At 42.4% G+C, this 19,094-nt stretch overlaps 1 protein-coding gene across 1 annotated transcript in view; it reads left to right on the forward strand.

The window, feature by feature from the left end:
• Positions 1-19,094, forward strand: part of LOC133019448 (unconventional myosin-XVIIIa-like) — a 71,571-nt gene that overhangs the window by 9,783 nt on the left and 42,694 nt on the right. Inside the window, exons 2-12 of the mRNA XM_061085936.1 lie at positions 9,382-9,469; positions 9,856-9,962; positions 10,048-10,224; positions 10,339-10,549; positions 10,982-11,124; positions 11,781-11,881; positions 12,095-12,158; positions 12,685-12,829; positions 16,157-16,327; positions 17,164-17,254; positions 17,721-17,913. Of these exons, the coding sequence (XP_060941919.1) occupies positions 9,382-9,469; positions 9,856-9,962; positions 10,048-10,224; positions 10,339-10,549; positions 10,982-11,124; positions 11,781-11,881; positions 12,095-12,158; positions 12,685-12,829; positions 16,157-16,327; positions 17,164-17,254; positions 17,721-17,913 (1,491 nt within the window). The remainder of the gene's footprint in view (positions 1-9,381; positions 9,470-9,855; positions 9,963-10,047; positions 10,225-10,338; positions 10,550-10,981; positions 11,125-11,780; positions 11,882-12,094; positions 12,159-12,684; positions 12,830-16,156; positions 16,328-17,163; positions 17,255-17,720; positions 17,914-19,094) is intronic.

Raw genomic sequence — 19,094 nt, forward strand, 5'->3', positions numbered from 1 at the left:
ATCCCTCTCCCAGGGCGGACAGAAGTGCAATAGATGTCAAGTGTAGAGGAGGATAAAGGTTTTAGCAGCATTGATATGGGTAAACATTTTGAAGGATAACTGAAGGTCAATGAATTGACCAGAGTTTGTCTCCAAATGGTCTCATTGCACAGAGACCATTTGGGAGAATAGCAGTTGGTAGTCATGGCCAGAGCAGGAGCAGCTGACTCAGGCTTCTGGCAGGTTTTAACTACACATAACAAGCTGCTTGCTTTGCCTGTGTCTTTGAGACTTGCTGACTTTGGCCGATGCTGGACAGTATTGATCAGATCACCCAGGTAATCAAATGTGACCCTGGTAATTAAAGATTTAAATGGTGGTAGCTTGGGATCTACTTTATACTTCCACCAGCTATCGATAATCAGAATAGCACTTAGCCAGTGGCAAGATACTGTTAGCATCACGCCATTCCATATTTACATTATTACAATACATAGCTCCATAGTAAGACTTCAGTTTCTAATTTGACCTCAGCCTGGCTCTACGATAGAATGATTACAGATTTTGGATGCACGCTCTTTTTTCCGCAGCCTCACTAATTAAGCTCAGTCCTTCTCATACTCCTCCACAAGGAGTCGGTATGTGCTCCAGCGTTCATGACCTGATTGCATACACTAACATATATAAGCTCATAGAATACATATTTGAATAATCTTCCAGCCAGAGTTTCTGAGCCTGCTGTTGAAATCTGTGAGTGTTTATCTGCACAAGAATAATGAGCAATCTGCCTCGCTCTGTTTGTATCCAGTCGGATGTGGAGAGTACTCAGCCTCAGGCAGACACTAAACCTGGGCTGGACACAGGAAGTGGTCCACAGTTGACTGCATCAACAGCTGAGGCGTCCAATAGTAACGTTGCCATGGTCGGCCCAGACGAGGAGCGGAATTCCAGCGGTAAAAAGGTGGTGAAGGTGGTGAGAAGGGTTGTTAGACGTGTGGTCCCTGCCGGGACCGAAGAGCAGAACCAGCCGGCTGTTGCCCTGTCGGCCAAGGCTGTTCCCAAAACCACCAAGGCTGCTGGGGGGGATAAGGATGATATCTCCATGGGCCTGACCAGCCTCATGGGCCGAAGTCGAACCAAGGAGCACCGGCCTCGCACCCGCACCCAAGACCGCAAAGAGGACGAGAAGGAAGAGGTGGCGCAGGAGGATGAGAAAGGAAAGGTGGAGGAAGAGGAGGAGGAGAAATCTACAGTGGAAACACTAGAGGAGGCCACGGCACCCACTGCTCCAGCATCAAACCCTGCACCGCCAAAGTTGAACCCCCTCACCCCTCCAGCTGGGTTCATCCCTGCACCCAAGCCGGACCCTTTGGCCCCGCCGGCCGGTTTCATCCCCGTCTCCAGGCAGAACCTCTTGTCTCCTCCGCCGGGGTTCATTCCTGCCAGAAAGCCCAGTCCGGTGCCGCCGAAACAGACTCCCCTGCCGAGAGCTCCCGGATTCATCCCCATCACAAAGACAGACCCTCTGGCTCCTCCTGCGGGCTTCATCCCGAAGCCTCGTGTGGTGGCTGTGAAGAAACCGGAGGTACCGTGTGAAAAGAAGTGCATGTCTGCTACTTAACCCCGGGGTGGAGCATGCTGAGCGATAATAACACACACATCCCTTCATGTCCATAAAACCTCCTCATGACAATGTTATATTTTTTCTTTGAAAACACAACTGGGAATATTATTAGGCTATGGCTATAATATCTGTAAAATTAATGGAGCTCAGTGCATTTTCTCCAAAGTACCAGTGCACCGGGATTTCTGACAGGATAAAAAGTCTTTGTACAATGAAGCCAGCCTGTACGAGTGAAGTGAAGTGGGGAGCCTGCACCAGCCTCATGATCAGACTCCATCAGTGGGTATAAGAGCGTGCTCATGGCCCGCACTCTGTTCGTCTGCACAGTTGGAGTCGTCCTACGAGCGCCGAGCTGGGACTCATTACTGTCACTTTCTGCAGACAGAGCTTTGAAGTTGTGCTCCGTCTGTTCCTGCCGCAAAGAGCACTGAGGCGGCAGCTTTAAGGATCTTCTTGGAAGCTGTTCAAGAAAAATAATCAGAATGGGAATTCAGAAACTAACCATAAAACTGGTTCTTTATCAGTTTAACATCCTTTTCTTCCATAAACAGTAGATCTGAGTACCGGAATCTAGGTTTGTCACGCAAGTGCAATTTGTAACTTACAGGTAGGCCTAGGATATAAAACAATATCAGAAAATATTGCAATATAATCAAATATATATCAGTACAATGCTTATACATTGTGCAGTGAGGAGGAATAACACATAACTGATCAACCTCAGATTTGTAAACGCTTTTCTTTAAACTTAAAAGAAATAATGTGACATTTATAGTGATGATTATCAATATTCACTCATATGATAGTTTTCACTATACCTATTACTCATAGTACATCAGTAATTCAATATATTACAGTACAACACAAAGAAACAGCACAAAACAAGGGGGGGGAACTACACTTAAACACATTAACAACTACGAGGTGAAAGTATAAAAAGCAATTGCAATTATAAAAGGGAGAAAATTCTTGTCCAGCTTAGATGCACAAGTGTGGATGAGCGTGAGGGATTTTGTGCAGAAAATGTAAAGGATACAGAGAGCAGAAAAGCATAGATAGACAGAGAAAGAAAAGAAAAGAAGGCGAAAAGAATTGCTATGCTTTTAGAGGACTTCACTGATTGGTCAATGATGACTGAGAGGAGCCGTGGTGGATCTGGAGGTGAACAAGAACTGTACATACATTTTGCACGTATGGACTAGCTATACTGCATATACATTATATTTGAACTGATACAAGACAGGTTTGTTTGTTGCACTTTTAAACCTTTGTGTACTTTCATTTTCTGTGTTTCAGTTTGTGCCTCGGACAAGGTTATGTTTTTCTCCCGTATTTAGCTTCCTTGACACCATGTCTGTCAGCAGGTCGTCTGAAAATGTGAAAATGTTATCTTTAGATGTCTGTGACATCAGGGGAGCAATCGGGTTTTAGGAAAAAGAGAAAGGGATTCGATTTTTAGAGACTTTCTTTTGCTGAGGGACAATATGTGATTAACTGCTCTGGGCAGGATCAAGATTTCAGCTGAACTTGGAAATGGAGCTTTACAGTATGTGTGACTAAGCGTTCCTGGAGGATTATACTGTGGAGCTCTCACTTTTGTTTGTTTTCTCAGCAGTCACCCGAGCTACCATTACTGTTGTAGACATGGCAGACATCAGCCTTTACCATTATAAACTACAATGTCCCTCAAGGCCCAATAGTCTCCTTAAATGCACAAATTCAAAGAAATCAGCTCACTGTAGTAAATGTTTCCGATTTTTTTCAGGATCCATAATCTTTTTCCTGGGAGATCAGCCAAAACGTCTAAAAACGCCTTATCTCACAATGTTAGCAAAATGATAACAACTTCCTGGATCCATATCTGCACCAACATTTTATTGATTCTTCCCTGAACACATCCTTCCACCACTTTTGTGGAAATCCTTTCTGTAATTTTTGTGTATCATGCCCACAAACAAACAAACAAACAAACAAACAAACAAACAAACAAACAAACAAACAAACAGAGATCGAAATGGACGAATAACCAGAATGTTATCCCTGAATGAAAAAAGTGTGATGTGATTCATATTTTGTTTCATTGAAGTGTGTTAAATTTGGACTTCTAACATGTGACATTACAGAGAAAAAGTCCTTCTGGGTCTTACTATCATTCAAAAAAATACAAATAAATCAGGCCAAGATTCATTTTATCATGATTAAAAATGTTTTTAGCACCACAACCTGAATTTTGAATCAGATGAAAACTCGTACTTAACTCGAGCTGAAGTCCCAGAGCCGCGAAACAATGCCTCAGAACATTTGATGGTTTAATTTCAGCTTCTCTCTCACATTCCCTGCTTGTTGTTTTTTAGTCTACGTCAGTTCAGCTGTGACTTATTATTGAATTGCTTTCAAATAATTTAAAACTCATTGTTGCATACACAAAAACATGGACTCAAACTGCTGCTCTTTTCCTGCAGAGCTTAATGATCCCAATTTTCTTTAACGATAATTTTCCTTTACTCATTTCCTGATTGAATTAACTGGAAAATTAAATTAATACGAGCGATCATCCCTTGAAGTTGGCTGCATTTGTGGATGTGTGAAAACACATTTCATGCTCATCGTCATCTTCAATTCCATTTCTTCCATGTGTGTGTGTGTGTTTGTGGATATTTACGTACATTGTGTGAAGGTTACTGAGACATCCCCCCCCCCTGTGGCCCCCACTGGTAAACCGTCCCCTGTTGCTGTGCCTCAGGCCCAGTCTGCACCAAATGACGTGAAGGTACTGGCATGTTTCTCACATTCAGAAACAGTTGACTTTGTTTTTACTTCATTAAAAAGCTTCTGTGTGTCTCTTCAGTTTTCAGGTTAGCAACAACCTCTTGTTCATTGATTTTACTTTCTTGCTTCCCATTTTGCCAAAATCGCTGGGTCCACTTTTCCGACTGTAGGTCCCAGAGCTGACTCCCACCGAGCAAGATTACAAGCGTGTGAGGAGGATCTTCACCGCCACCGGCAATGATGTAACATGTCTCTCCCTCAATTTGTTTTGTTTGCAACTGTCATGCGTTACAAAGCCTGAGTCCAGTGTTTGGATCCCAGGAGAGAGGAAATGCATCCAATTATTATAACCATGTCGTTGACGGTTCTGTCCCAAGCTTTCACACTGCTGATGGATGTCCGGTCCCCTGGGTTGTCGGGCTCACTGAAATCTGAAACTTTTGAGTCCACAGAGACCATTTCAGAGTTAGTTCAGCAGAAAATAAAGGTTTTCTTGGAAAGCTGGAGTAAACATAATTTGTGGACGAGGACTCTATTGTGTATGTATTATGTGGATAGTTTGATAAAAATGGAGCCTGGCACCAACTGTGCTATCTAATTACAAGTAAATCTTCTAAAATATGGAGCCAAAGCTCACGATTTATTTGTAAGGCCTAATTGTCGGACGCGTTGCGTCGGCTCCTCAGCTCGGGAGTTTCCTGTCAAAGAAGTTGAAGTCAAAGTTTGTTGGCTAGCAATGCTAACGAGGGAGAAACATGCTGCCATGATCTCTATGTCAGAACCTCTAAAGATGAGGCGATGCCAAATGGACACGTAGGTGGATTTATTGACATAGGGATTTTGTTTTGGCTGTTTTGCAGAAAGACCGCAAAGAACTTTTGAAGCTACTTCGTTAAAATTGATATAAATTGATTCCTAGCTACAGTTTGATTATTGAACCCCTTTCTCTCCCTGCTTTCTTACTTTCATTGCAACTGCCTCCAGCTATAAACTACCTTTCCTTGCTATTGTGTTTTGCTGTTTCGCGCGAACACAGTGAGGAAAACGAAGCTTTTGGGGGAAATTGAATTGTGACTGTACTTCACCTGTGTGAGAGCTTGGCGAAGGCCGACCAAAATGGACATGTTGGTCAACTAGCGGTTGGGAGCATCTGATCGCCCCCCCCTCCAACCCCCTGTACACAACGCAGGATTCAACTGAAATTCAGTCCGACCCCAACAAGCGAGACCTAGTAATCCGCTCAAAGACGAGCTGAAATCGCACAGTTTATGCTCGGCTTGATTATAATCTTTCCGAACCATAACTGTATATATATATATATATATATATATATATATATATATATATATATATATATACTGTATGTATGGATTAGGTTGCATGCTGTGATTTATTGGTAACTTGCAGCTGACTTGCGCCCCTCTGATAAAGAATTCACACCGCCTTATGGAGACAGCTTTATCTTCAGTGTCTCTCCTGCTTATTGCCTTCCTCTCATTCAATCTGGAGTATTTTAATTGCTTTTTTATCAGGTCGAGAGAAGCCCCCACTGTACGACACTGCACTTTACCCCGCTGGCATTTTGTGATTATTTTGGTAGTGTTGGATTATGTCTGCTTACTGAAAGGCTCCTCTTCTTATTCCTTTCTCCTCGCTCCTACGTTCTGTTGTCTGAAATCTAACGTCCTGTGTTTCTCCTCGTGCTTCTCTGTGGGTCACTGGATCCTGACCCGCTGCTGTCTTCTTTGCCGCTTGCATGGCTAGCGTGCCAGAGGCCACAAAGCCTGTCAGGTACAGCCTGCTCTGTCGTGGGTTTCACCGCACCTTTCTCCTGCCTGTAGAGAGGTGGAGTTTAAGCCTGTTCTCGTCTACTGACCCCTCTCTGCCCTACTTTGTCTGTGCTTGCCTGGTTTGTCTTTGTCCTCTCGCTGCTCTCTGCGTTTGAGTCTGGGTTCATGCCAGGGCAACTTTAGAGTCCTTGGCAAAATGGAGAAAAAGTTTTGTTTTTATAATGCTTTTTTATTTTTACATAATAAAAGTCTGCAAAGTTAAAAAGCTCAAAGTTAGCAGTTAAGGAAGTTCAAAAGAAAAGGTTGCACCTGGAGCCCCTGAAGCTGCCTTGTTGGAAGTCCAGCCCATGCTTCTGCCCCATTGTGATGTGTCACATGATACATTTGCAGAATGCCTACCTACTGGCTAGTCCGGCACGCCTACTAATAATAGTGGAGAGCAACATTTCCTATTTATTATTTCCATGAGCAGCTAAGCAATCACAACCTGGTTCAAAGCTGGACACGTTTATTTAAAGAAATGAACAGCAAATGTACAAGTCAATATACAAACAACCAAATGCTGTGGAAGCCATGGGGAGAGAGAGAGAGACTGGCTGAATGTCACCAGTTTATGTGCTGCAGGCAGAACGAGTGAGATGAATCTCCCTGACGACCAAGCTCCTCCCATCAGGCTCCTGCAGAGAGAGGCCTGCTTAGAGACTAATCATTATTAGAGAAAGGAAACCTTTTAAAATGTGTATTATGAACCTTCATCATAGCATCACATGTCTCCTCTAAAACAATGTGCAGCTCTGCAATGGTTTTGCTGCTTTTTAGCTCCACAGCCACATATTGATACCGAGCTGTTTTTGGATCTACAGTTTCTTAAATACCTTGCACTTAAAAAAAGTGTGAGTGACTTTAAAAACTCCAGAAACCCCTGACTTTGTATGCAGTGACAGTACTTATACTACTTACCTATATTAATCATAATACTAATATTCAAATACAAAAAAAAGGATTACTGACTTTATGTATTTAAATTACATTTCCATGTAACTTTATCACATATGTTTAATGTAAAGGTTCACATTAATGCTGAGTGTACTTAATTTTTAAATATACTTAAAATATTAAAAGTAAAAGTATATCCTAATACATTAGGTGTCATAATTTAATGACGATGAACAGTCTACTGCATCGTTATTCTCAGCGGGGGCCTCTTCTGAATCCATCTTTTTTTTTGCAGGAGGCGGAGTCTAATGTTGCCTCCCTTCTCTGATTGGAGCAGTGGAACAATTCTCCTCTCGCTATTAATAATTTTGAAAACATTAAAAAAAAAAACTGAAAATGTAGCTCACTGCATTGTACAAATGTAGAGGAATGCAGACTAGATATTTGCTGATACATGTGTGGGAGTAAGTGAAAAGTACCTGAAAATAAAGTACAGATACATGAAAAATGTACAGTTATGAATTCAATGTACTCTAACATCCAACCACTCATACAGTATCTACTTACACTACGTTCTACCATTGTGTGCATGCTGTACCGTATCACCTCTATAGCTGAATTAATTAGCACTGACTATTACATTTGTCACACTTGGCTGCACGGTGCACGGCATTGCTACCTCGCTGTGCGCTAAAGATCTTGTTAACTGTGACAGCTAATATGGCAGAACATGGATTTTGTGCTCACAGACCTACACACTGTTCTTCAAGGCACCTTGTAATCCTGGCTCATTAATGCATTTGTGTTATAATTATTTTTATGGTGAATGACTCAAACGGCTCACTCTGCTGCAAATGCTTGACTCCCTGGTGCATGGTTCCCTAAAGCGGCTGGTGTCAATGTTTGATACGTTGTTTTTGCGATTTGAAATAATTTGTGACTTGCATTGTTTCGGTTTGAAATGTCAGTTCGATGTAATGTTAAGCTGTTAAATCCAATCAGTGGGAAAGATGCTGAAGGTCTCAGCTGACTTGTGCTTCTTCCATTCCCCAGTCCAAGCTGGTGGAAGACCCCGTGGCCATCCTTCAGGCAGCGCACTCGGCTGCAGCAAAGGTCGGGTCGTGGCTACAAATGATTGCAGTTCTGCTCGCATCCCTCTCGTGTTTCACAGTGTGAATGTGTTGTTTTGTGGTTTTCCGTGTGTGATGAACTAATGAAGACACGTGGGGCCCAAGAAGAGCCCAGGGCTTACCCTCCCTGCAGCTCTGTACCTGTTGACGTGGAGAAACAGTTTTTAGATTCTTTATTATTCTGTGTTTCACCAGCAAGGACCACGTCTCAGCAATATGTCATTTAAAGACTAGAATGGGAATTTACATATTGGATGTTGAGGGGAAATGAATGGACGCTGAGGGAAATGGTTGAGGTCAATATGCAATAGGCACCACTCAGGTATAGGGATGAGGTAAGAGAGGATGAAGGACAGGGATGCAGGTATCGGGTTGAAGGAGGGAGAATGAAGGGATAAAGGTATAGGGATGAGGGAAGGAGGAGGAAGGGATGCAGGTATAGGGATGAGGGAAGGAGGAGGAAGGGATGCAGGTATAGGGATGACTGAGGTAGGATGAAGGGATGAAGGTATAGGGATGAGGGAAGAGAGGATGAAAGGATGCAGGTATAGGGATAAGTGATCGTTTCTTTCTCTTCTTCTCTTTCTCTCTTCTTGTTCTCATCTTTTGGGGTGGGGCCTAAAATCTGAGACGTGATAGGTTGAGTGGGTAGATGTAGGGTTGATGGTGACTAGAGTTGTGGTTGAGGCCTGGCCCTTCTCTTTAACCTTTAACCTAATGTTAACATTCAAAAGTAGCTGTTCCATCTCTCTGCACTACACTTTTATTCGTGTTGTGTGTTTGTGTGTGTGATTTGCTCGGCTGTGATGAACCCCCCCCCCCCCCCACCACGCTCTCACCTTCCATCTGTGACATCTTTTCAGTGTGTACATTACTCGCACCCACAGCGAGTTCAGTCCACACTTAGTGTTCCCCGGAGGGATGCATTAAAAGAGGAAGCATGGGAGCTTTGGTTCTATGCTGGACGTGAACCACTTCATGCAAAATCATGCACGTTTTCACAGTGAGAGAAGACCCATTGCCTGAATGACTCCCGTCCCCCTAATATGTCTCATGTGAATGTGCCTGCAAATCCTCCGCTTGCGAGAAAAAAAGTTAATTCTAATTATTACGTGTCTGTATATCATCATACTGACTGTTTCCTCTCTAACAGGGAAAGACCGAGGAGCAGATAACAGCAGAGAGAGTCTGGTACAACACAGAGAAAGTATGGCTCGTCCACAAGGATGGATTTTCATTGGGTCAGTAAAAACTTCAGTGTTTTTGTACCTGTTCATATGTATTTTAAAATGAATCATCAATCCTGTCTCTTGCTGGTGCTGTTATGTCTCTCTTGATTATATTATATGTATTTTATTATATATTATATGTGATATTTGATTGCAAACCCAAAGAAGTGGACGTTTGCAGCTTTTGGAAACTGCTTTCGAAATGTCCACACCTGAATGAGTCTGCTCTGTACGACCTCAGGCTGCGTGCTTGTGTAGTTTTAATGAATCCGAGACAGTATTAAAAAAGATGCAACTGCCACACATGATCAGACATGTGCGATAAGATGAGTCGGCTGCACGCCGGGTGAGATCACATGTCACGATGAATTAACTCTGCACGCTTTGTGGCGACGCAGCAACTCTCCTGAAGACAGAGGCGGGCAGTCTGCCAGAGGGGAAGGTGAAAATCCGCCTGGAGAGTGATGGATCTTTATTGGACGTGGATGAAGACGATGTGGAGAAGGTATTTAATCATCAAATCAAATCTGAGCCCTCATCAATTACCGACGGCGCCGGGACGAGTTTTGTGATCTGACTTTGAACCTCAGGCAAACCCTCCGATGTTTGACCGAGTGGAAGACCTGGCCTCTCTGCAGTATTTGAACGAGTCGAGCGTGATGCACTCCCTGCGGCAGCGCTACGGCGGCAACCTGGTGCACACCCATGCTGGGCCCAACATGGTGGTCGTTAACCCCATTAGCAACCCCTCCATGTACTCGGAGAAGGTGAGGCTGCAGCCGGTGCATAAAATCACACATTTCCCACAGGACAGCAGAGGGTGAGAGTGTAATCAGAATGAAATGACTGCAGTTGATATGTATAACCGCTTCTCTGCTCAGGTGATGCAAATGTTCAAGGGCTGCAGGAGGGAAGACACCGCCCCTCACATTTACAGCATGGCCCAGGCCGCCTATCGGAACCTGCTGACAACGCGCCAGGATCAGTCCATTGTGTTGCTGGGCAAGAGTGGCAGTGGCAAGACCACCAACTGTCAGCACATCATCCAATATCTGGTCACCGTCACTGGCAGCACCAGCAAAACCTTTTCCAGTAGGTAGAGTGCATTCCTCCGCCAAGGCCCACCAGTCCCCTTATGAAACCTCATTCAAATTCCATAGATACAGATTATTCTTTCTTTCTGCACCTTTATTCACACATTCATGAATATCAGTCACTCAAACATGCCTGTTTTTTCATCAAGATCCATGAATTATTCTGAAAAATCAAGGAAAATGTTCAAAAAAGAAAAAAGATTCCTGGATCCACACGAACAAATGTATAAGTTCTTTCCTGACACATAGCACATCTTTCCACCATGTTTCATGCTAATCTGTCCAGTAGTTTTTGCTTAATCCTGCTTACTAGCAGACAAACAAACAGATAGGGGGGTGAAAGCCTAACCTTCTTGGCGGAGGTATTAAAATAATTGCAATTTTGTGCTAGTTCCTGCAAACGACCGTGTTTCTCTCTTGTTTTCCGTAGCGGAGAAGTGGCAGGCAGTCTACACAGTTTTGGAAGCGTTTGGAAATGCCTCGACGTGTATGAATGGGAATGCGAGTCGCTTCTCTCACATTGTTTCCTTGGACTTTGACCAGGCGGGCCTGGTGACCTCAGCCTCTATCCAGGTACACATGAACACTTTTATGCATTTATTTGAGTAAGTGGAACTCCATGGCTAGAGCTATCATGTATTCACATCTAAAAGGATCTCAGACAATGTGTCATAAACTATTATAGGATTTTTCATCATACCTTCACATGCTCCTGAGAGGATCCTGTTTCCTGAGTTCTAAAGTCTTTCTGAGTCTGACTTCGGTGTATTCATGTGCTCTGAAGTCGGAAGGTAGAAAAAAACAAGATGGACGTTGAATTTGTTTGTTTATGGTGTTTAAACAACACTTTTACACATCTTGCAAATACTTGCAAAATAATGAATAGCTAAGGGAAAGGATTGTGTGTCCCAGACATTAATATAAAAAAACGTCTCTGTTGGCTAAAATGTAGTGGTTGGTGCTGGTGAGAGATACACACGCAGTTTGCAAATGACAATAGTGTAACAGTTGACAAGTTTACATCATAAGTGGATTGGGAAATTATGGTAATTGGTTTATAAGTGATGATGTCAGCAACCAGTGTACCAAAATTTCTGAAATTTTGTTTCGTGTAAAGTTCCCCAGTCGGAAACAGATTTTTCCGACACCACATGAATCAACAATCACAATTTTAACAGTATTAGTTATTGTCTACCGTTAACATATCCTGTCCTGTCTTGGCCTTGCAGACGATGCTTCTGGAGAAGATGAGGGTGACAAGGAGACCAGAGGGAGAATCCACTTTCAACGTCTTCTACTATCTGATGGCCGGAGTCGACAGCTCTCTGAGGTCAGGATCAATCATGTTCAACCAATTCAATACACAATCCACCGAAGCTAAACCGTTAACCACTGGATTAATATGCTGATAGGTCACAATGATATATTCATGATTTTGGATAATGCAGCCGATTTCTTACCTACATACTCTAGTTCTAATGATACAGATAGAAACAGACACGAGAGATGTTGATGTCTTCTTTTGTCGTTCTCGTTTCATCAGGACCGAGCTGCACCTCAACCACTTTGCTGAAAACAATGCATTTGGAATCATGCCTCAGACAAAGGTAAACGCTGCCTGATGATGAGAGATTCACCAGTTCTTCCACAACTAGACATTAAAAAGATGTTTTATCAAATGTATTTAATATGTTTAACTCACAAACACTCTCTAACTCTGTGATTAGTCCTTTGACTGTGCATAATGCTTGGCACTTTCAATCATAATGGATTTAGTGGCATGAAAAGTACCAAGAAAGGTTGATTAACCTTTCCTGATCTGTTCATAATCCTTATAAAGAGCGTGAAGCAACCTTTAGCTTCCAGAGGCCATGACATCGATTCAACACCAGTAAACTTTGGTACAATTTACTGTGGCTTGTTACAGGGAGATGCTAAAATAACATTTTCACAGTAGATACGAAAATAGGTCACAACACAATTGTATTCAGAAATTTAGCTGAACCATTGCAAATAGTTTTTCTAAGCCTGTTTTAGCTTATTGTTTGACAGGTCGGCCCAAAAACGTGAGGAAATCTGATTATTAATAGTTGAAAAAAGGAATTAAATTTGAAAATATGTACCATCTGTCAGACTGAGGACAAGCAGCGGGCCTCGCAGCAGTTCTCCAAGCTGCAGGCAGCCATGAAGGTCCTGGGGATCAGCGGCGACGAGCAGAGGGCCTTCTGGCTCGTCCTCGGGGCCATTTGCCATCTCGGAGCTGCAGGAGCCACCAAGGGTGAGATTACTGAACCCGTCACATGGTTTTACAATGTTAGATCTGCGCCAGTTATCGGTGAGGCTAATGCTATTCATAGAACACACACCAGTCACAAAGAGGCAGAAGGATAATCTTTTCGATTTGTGCACCACTGAGAATAACACGCTCACCCCACGGCTGATAAATTGGCCAAATGTTCCCCTCGTTAGCGGAAATCAATTTAATGACGCGTAAAGCCGGGATTATTTCACTGCAGGAAACCTCCTCCGTGTGATGCAAGGCAGCTGTAAGTCTGATCACTGAATTATGCATTTGCACAAAGGAGTGAGCTCACAGGTTGTTGGACTGATCCACCACACGGAGCTGTCAAACACAAATAAAGGAGGGAACGATGTGTTGATTAGTATCCAGGAAATCTGTCTGGTCATTACAGATAATTATAATAACAATGCTACTCCTTCTTCCGATAATATTGATAATAAAATATTATAAGAATAACAATAACATATATAAGAACAACTGCATCTATTAAGAGTCAGACTTTAAAAGTGATAGGACATGCAAATGAAAATTAACTGACTGAAATTATCATATTATAATAGTTTGGACTGGCTCTTTTTTTCTCTTTTAAACCTTATTAATCCCCATACAAAAACCATATTGAAATAAACAAAGCACTGCTTGTGTACCTGAAAACACTGATAAATTAGCTGAGTCGTTGTTTGGAAACACTGAAGGACGAGGTTTCATTCTGACCCTAATGTCTGATAAAAGTTTTGTCCTGTCATAAGAATATATCAAAGCACTTAACAACTGTTCCCTTAAACACAAGGATTTGTTCCTGTCTTTGAAGCAGCGTCAATGATGAAACCTCCCGTAAGAGCGGTTGATTGTTCTTTTTTTAGCTCTGAAGTAATAGATCTGCCTTTCGCAGCAGATGATTTTCATTTTAAAATTAGATGTCTTCCATTTAAATCGGCTGACAACGTCAAAAGGATTTTTATAATCAGCCAGGTTCGTAGTAGTCCTATTTTATCCCTGAGTATTGAGGCGGTTTGGCTTTTCAAGGACGGAATTATTTAATAATAAATAATAATAATTCATTTTATTTGTAAGGCACTCTTCATCCGAGGATCTCAGAGTGCCACAAGTACATAGTTAAAATCAAAGTCCTAAAAACTCAACTCAAAGTAAAAACGCCTTCTTGAATAAAAAGGTTTTTAGGCCAGTTTTATATTGTTATAAATATATTGTTATTGTAATAAATGTGTTTCTTAACAGAGATGTAAGCTCTTTGTTTGGTTACAACAAAAATCACATCTTTCAGGTGCTTCAGTGTTTTTAAGATTTAAAAATTCAAAAAAATCTAAAAAAAAAGTATCTTCATCTGAGTGACAATGCAAAGCAAATGGAAGCCATGAACAACACAACCATACTAGAATAACTTATAACATAACTTTTTTAATGACTGTGGGCAGCAGTGACAGGATCTCTGTGTTTTTTTTATACATTTGTTCACTTCCTGCTCTCAGCCTGCATTGTAGTTGCCAGTCACTTGTGCAGAATTATTTTCTTGCCAAATTATTTTGCCGTGATCCCCTCCAGCTGGCTGCCAATCTTTTCTGATGGCAGTATAACAGCAACCAGGAACAGTTTTCTGCTACGAGTATTGTCCTGCGCAACATCTGCTGTTGGGAACACCAGTGCCAAACTACTTTTGTCTATCGGTGAATTACTGGCTGACTTATGGACTCGTGGACGCTTGACATACAAAGTGGAAGAAACAGTGCATTATGGGAAAACAAGTCACAATCAAGAGACAGGCACATAGAGTATTCATTCAAGAAAATACCCTTTAACTTGACATGACACCTTCTCTGCCAGGATTTACTTTGAGCTTTGGCTTCCACCTGCAAAATCAAATAATTAGATTATATTAGATTCAACTTTATTGTCATTGCACAGATTACAATTACTCAGACATTACTTAGACAACAAAATGCAGTTTAGCATCTAATCAGAAGTGCAAAAAAGCAGTAAAAGTGCAGAGTATGTGCATATGTAAAGTGGAATATGTAAATAAATAAGATATGTACAGTTAGAAATAGATATGGAATATGAACAGTATTGATACAAGACGAGCAGCAATAGAAGTAGGTAGTGTAGATGTGATAAGTATATATAAAGTGCAGGTGTAAGTATAGTAGTGGTGGTAAGTGAAATGAAAATGAGAAAAATTAAGTGAATGATGTAGTAGTAATATTATATACAGAGTAAGTTTAGAGGTATGGTATGATATAAGTACGGTGAATACACTATGAGCTAGATAAATATATATATAAATATGAATTCATTATAGGTGGGATAATACAGTAGTAAGAAATAACAGTCTAGTGCAAATAGGGGTGTAAAAGATGCAGATTGGCAGTGCAGCTCCATAGCAAAACACAAGAGGGCAGCAGTGATCTCTTATCCACCAGAACTAATTACAGGAGCCATTTGTAATGAACTTGCTTTCTTCTGTCCAAACTAATATCTGATAAGTGAAGACAAAAAAAGTCTGGTGCAAACGTTGTACATATGTTTTTAAAAAAAAATATATATATATATATATAAACCCGTGGGAGTCACACAATCAATGTTGGATTTAATCAGATCCAGTCGTATTGGCGAACCCAATTTCCTCTTTTTGATGTTTTACCAGAATTTGAATAATTGTGGTGGCAAATATCTATCAAAGCAAATATTTGAATGTATTTTCTCGTCTTAACAAGCGTTCTGCGCAGCTTATCATCATGAGAAGTATGCACGGCCTCTCCAGCGCTGATGAAACAGATAGAGCCCACTCTGTGTGTGTGTGTGTGTGTGTGTGAGAGAGAAATCCCCCAGGTTCTTGCTTAAGTCTCAGAAGATACCACTTCATGGTGGATTAAAACACAAGTTTGCCCTCATATCTGCATGTTTCCATCAGTCAGCCAATAGATTAAAGAGGAGACCGTCTTTCCCCAGAGAGACTGAACAGAGGTTTTTATGTAAATAAATTAATTGTGTCCCCTCGTGATAAGTTTTGCTTTCCTTCTCAAGACCATAAAAGAGTCCAGAGTCAAACAATAGAAACTTTTATTACTATCAGTTAGTAGCCGTCTCCCCCCCACAATAATTTAATGTATTCACGTCACAATTCCTTTCAGAAAGCTTTTACTGCATGTTCTCTGTGTCAGTGTCAGCTTGACCAGAGGCGTAATTCTACCCTGTCAGCGCTTTCACACAGCTACATATAATAGCCATGTGCCCGGGGGTTAGTTGGCAGAGGGGCTAATGGACGTTTTCCTTCTCTTGTCTCAGCTGGCAGGAGACAATTTGCACGTCACGAGTGGGCCCAGAAGGCGGCCTACCTGCTGGGCTGCACCCTGGAGGAGCTCTCCTCCTCCATCTTCAAGCACCAGGCCAAGGGCACCCTGCCCAGAGCCAGCGCCGCCCGCCAGGCTTCTGACGAAAACGGCACAGCGGATGCAGGTACTCTGCATTTACCGACAGCCCTGTCCTCTTCATTCATTCCTCACAGCCCCCACGCCCCCTCCTCTCTCCCTCCCTCTCTCTCTCTTTGTCACTTCCCCTCTTGTTTCCACACACGCATGCACGCACATTCGCCTCCGCTCGTCACCTGAGGGAAATTGCATGCTCGGGAGAAAGTAAAGCTTATCTTAGTAATGAATACCACAGCTTCACAATGGCTTTTGATAGATAAGTACACACGCTATGTAGGGACAAGCAATTTTGGATCCACTCTTCATTCATTGTCCTTGAAATCATAATTGCCTCACATTGATTTTTCGCATGTGCGCGTCCTCTCACTGCCATCTAAACATACTTTGAAGGGCAGGAAGATACAGTTAAAAGTATCACCTCTGATTGACTCTCCTTCTATACCTCCCCCCTTACACATGAATTTACTGTCATAGATGTGTGTGCGCACGTGAAAATTCCCCTGAGCGCCATACACACACTCACTGTTTTGTGTGACAGAGGAATGAATTAGGTGAGCTTAACAGGTGGCCAGCGCTGCCGGGCACGGACATAAGTATGCGCCGTTTGATCTGACAAATTCGGAAACACCTGAGTCCCTAAATGACATTGCTTTACCGAGACAATTTCCGACCCTGTTTCGAATACTTCAAATTCAAATGTCGTGCGTCCTTTCAAAGCACATTCGGTGACCTTTGTTTTATTGTCACTTTTACAGCTCAAACACATAGAATGTCCTTTTTTAAAATTCATCTGGTCTCATGTGGGAGATTGTTGTGAGCTGCCTGTTTCTGATTGGTTCTGTGTTTGGCCGCTTCTCATCCCAGGATCCAAGGCTACAGCCATGGAGTGTTTGGAGGCTCTGGCATCTGGGCTTTACTCCGAACTCTTCACTATCCTCATTTCTCTAATAAACCGGTGAGTGTTTCTCTTCCAGTTGTTTACTTAAGCTGTGTCGAATAAAAGAGATGTCCTCATTTGGGCTGGTATCATTCAGTTTAATGGACAAAAATAGAGGCCTTGCACAACATTTTATCCGTTTCCTTTTAATATGAAACAAAAGAAGGCTTTTTTTTCTATTTTTTACGTAGCTGTTATTTCTTGGAGGTCAACACTGTCAAAACAATGTTATTTTTCTAATTGATTTAATGGGGTATGAATGGCTATTTCAAATTTTGGAATTTGAGTTTAGTTTTTATGGACAGAAATTGTATTATGTGTGGTGAAGGTTGAAGTAATGGATGGAAGTGGAGAGAGCTAAGGTTAAAGCCAGGGGTTGTGTGCAGTGAATGTGATCGAGGAAACGTTACCTCAAGTATCAACAGTGCTAATGTGTGTGTGTGTCTGTTTGTGTGTGTGTGTGTACCTGTCTTGTGTGCTTCAGGGCCTTGAAATGCAGCCAGAACTCCCTGTGCTCTCTGCTCATTGTGGACACGCCAGGCTTTCAGAACCCCCGGCTGGCGAAGCGGGAGTGCGGCGCCACCTTTGAGGACCTCTGTCACAACTACACTCAAGAACGTCTGCAAGCTCTCTTCTACCAACGCACCTTCGTCCAGGAGCTGGAGAGATACAAGGAGGTGAGGATACGTGAACCATAAAGCACCGGGCACGCAAGAGCAGTGGATTCAGAACGTGCTTAGACCCCTTCACCTGTTTTCATATTTTGTGTCGCAGCCGTTGACACAAATTATTTAAATTTAAATGGATGTCATCTCTCTACACTCCATAATGACAAAGCAAAAACAAACCATTTGAAAACTAAGAGCATATTTATTTAAAAGTGGAAACTGAAACATCACATCGACCTAAGTATTCAGACCCTTTACTCAGCCCTCAGTTGAAGGACCTTTCACAACGATTACAGCCCTGAGTCTCCTTTGGTTCGACGCGACAGGCTTTGCATGCCTGGATTTGGGGATTTTCTGACGCTCTCCTCTGCAGATCCTCTCAGGCTCTGTCAGGTTGGACGGGGACATTTGGTGGACGGTCTTACAGGGTCTCTTCAGAGACGAGTGTTGGACTGGATCATGTCCGGGGTTTGGCTGGGCCACTCAAGGACAAAGGTTATTCTCCTGATGCAGGGTGAACCCACAGGTCCCGAATGCTTTGGACCAGCTAGTTTTGATTTAAGGAAAATCTCTATACTTTGCTGGTGTCGTCTCTATCTCTGCCCAGCCAGAGCCCTGAATTGAATCCTATTGAACGTCTATAGAGAGACCTGAAAACAAAAGTCCACTGAAAATGAATGTCCCTGCACAACCTGACAAAGCCTGATAGAATCTTCAGAGGGGAATGGCAGAAAATTCCCAAATCCAGATGCTACATCCCTACTACTATGTTGTTGTTTGAAATTATATCAACCTAACAGCCACACTACTATACAGTTTTAGAGGTGCTACAATGGAAAAGTTTGGAAACGGAGCGGGCTCTGTTTTAGTTCACAACCTCTAACGTCTTTTCGGTCACTACGTAGCCTCCGCTGATTTGTCAGGCTTCTGTCACATGACCCCTTCCGGAAGAAAACAACTGCTGTTATCCTCAGCTACTAGTGTAGAACGCCACAAGGATAATGAATGACAATCGCCCTGACCCTGTTGCTGCATTTTACAATGACACAACCCCTTAAATCTGTAGGAGACGAGCTGTTATTCGTACAAATCCTTCTTAAACCGGCAAACACATCCCCAGTGTACAGGGGTTGTCGCGTGATATACGTTTTCAGGCTTGTTAGTATGGTCGTGTGGACAGAGATTTGTTT

Source organism: Limanda limanda, chromosome 14 (genome assembly GCF_963576545.1).
Source record: "Limanda limanda chromosome 14, fLimLim1.1, whole genome shotgun sequence".
Taxonomy (NCBI): Eukaryota; Metazoa; Chordata; class Actinopteri; order Pleuronectiformes; family Pleuronectidae; genus Limanda; species Limanda limanda.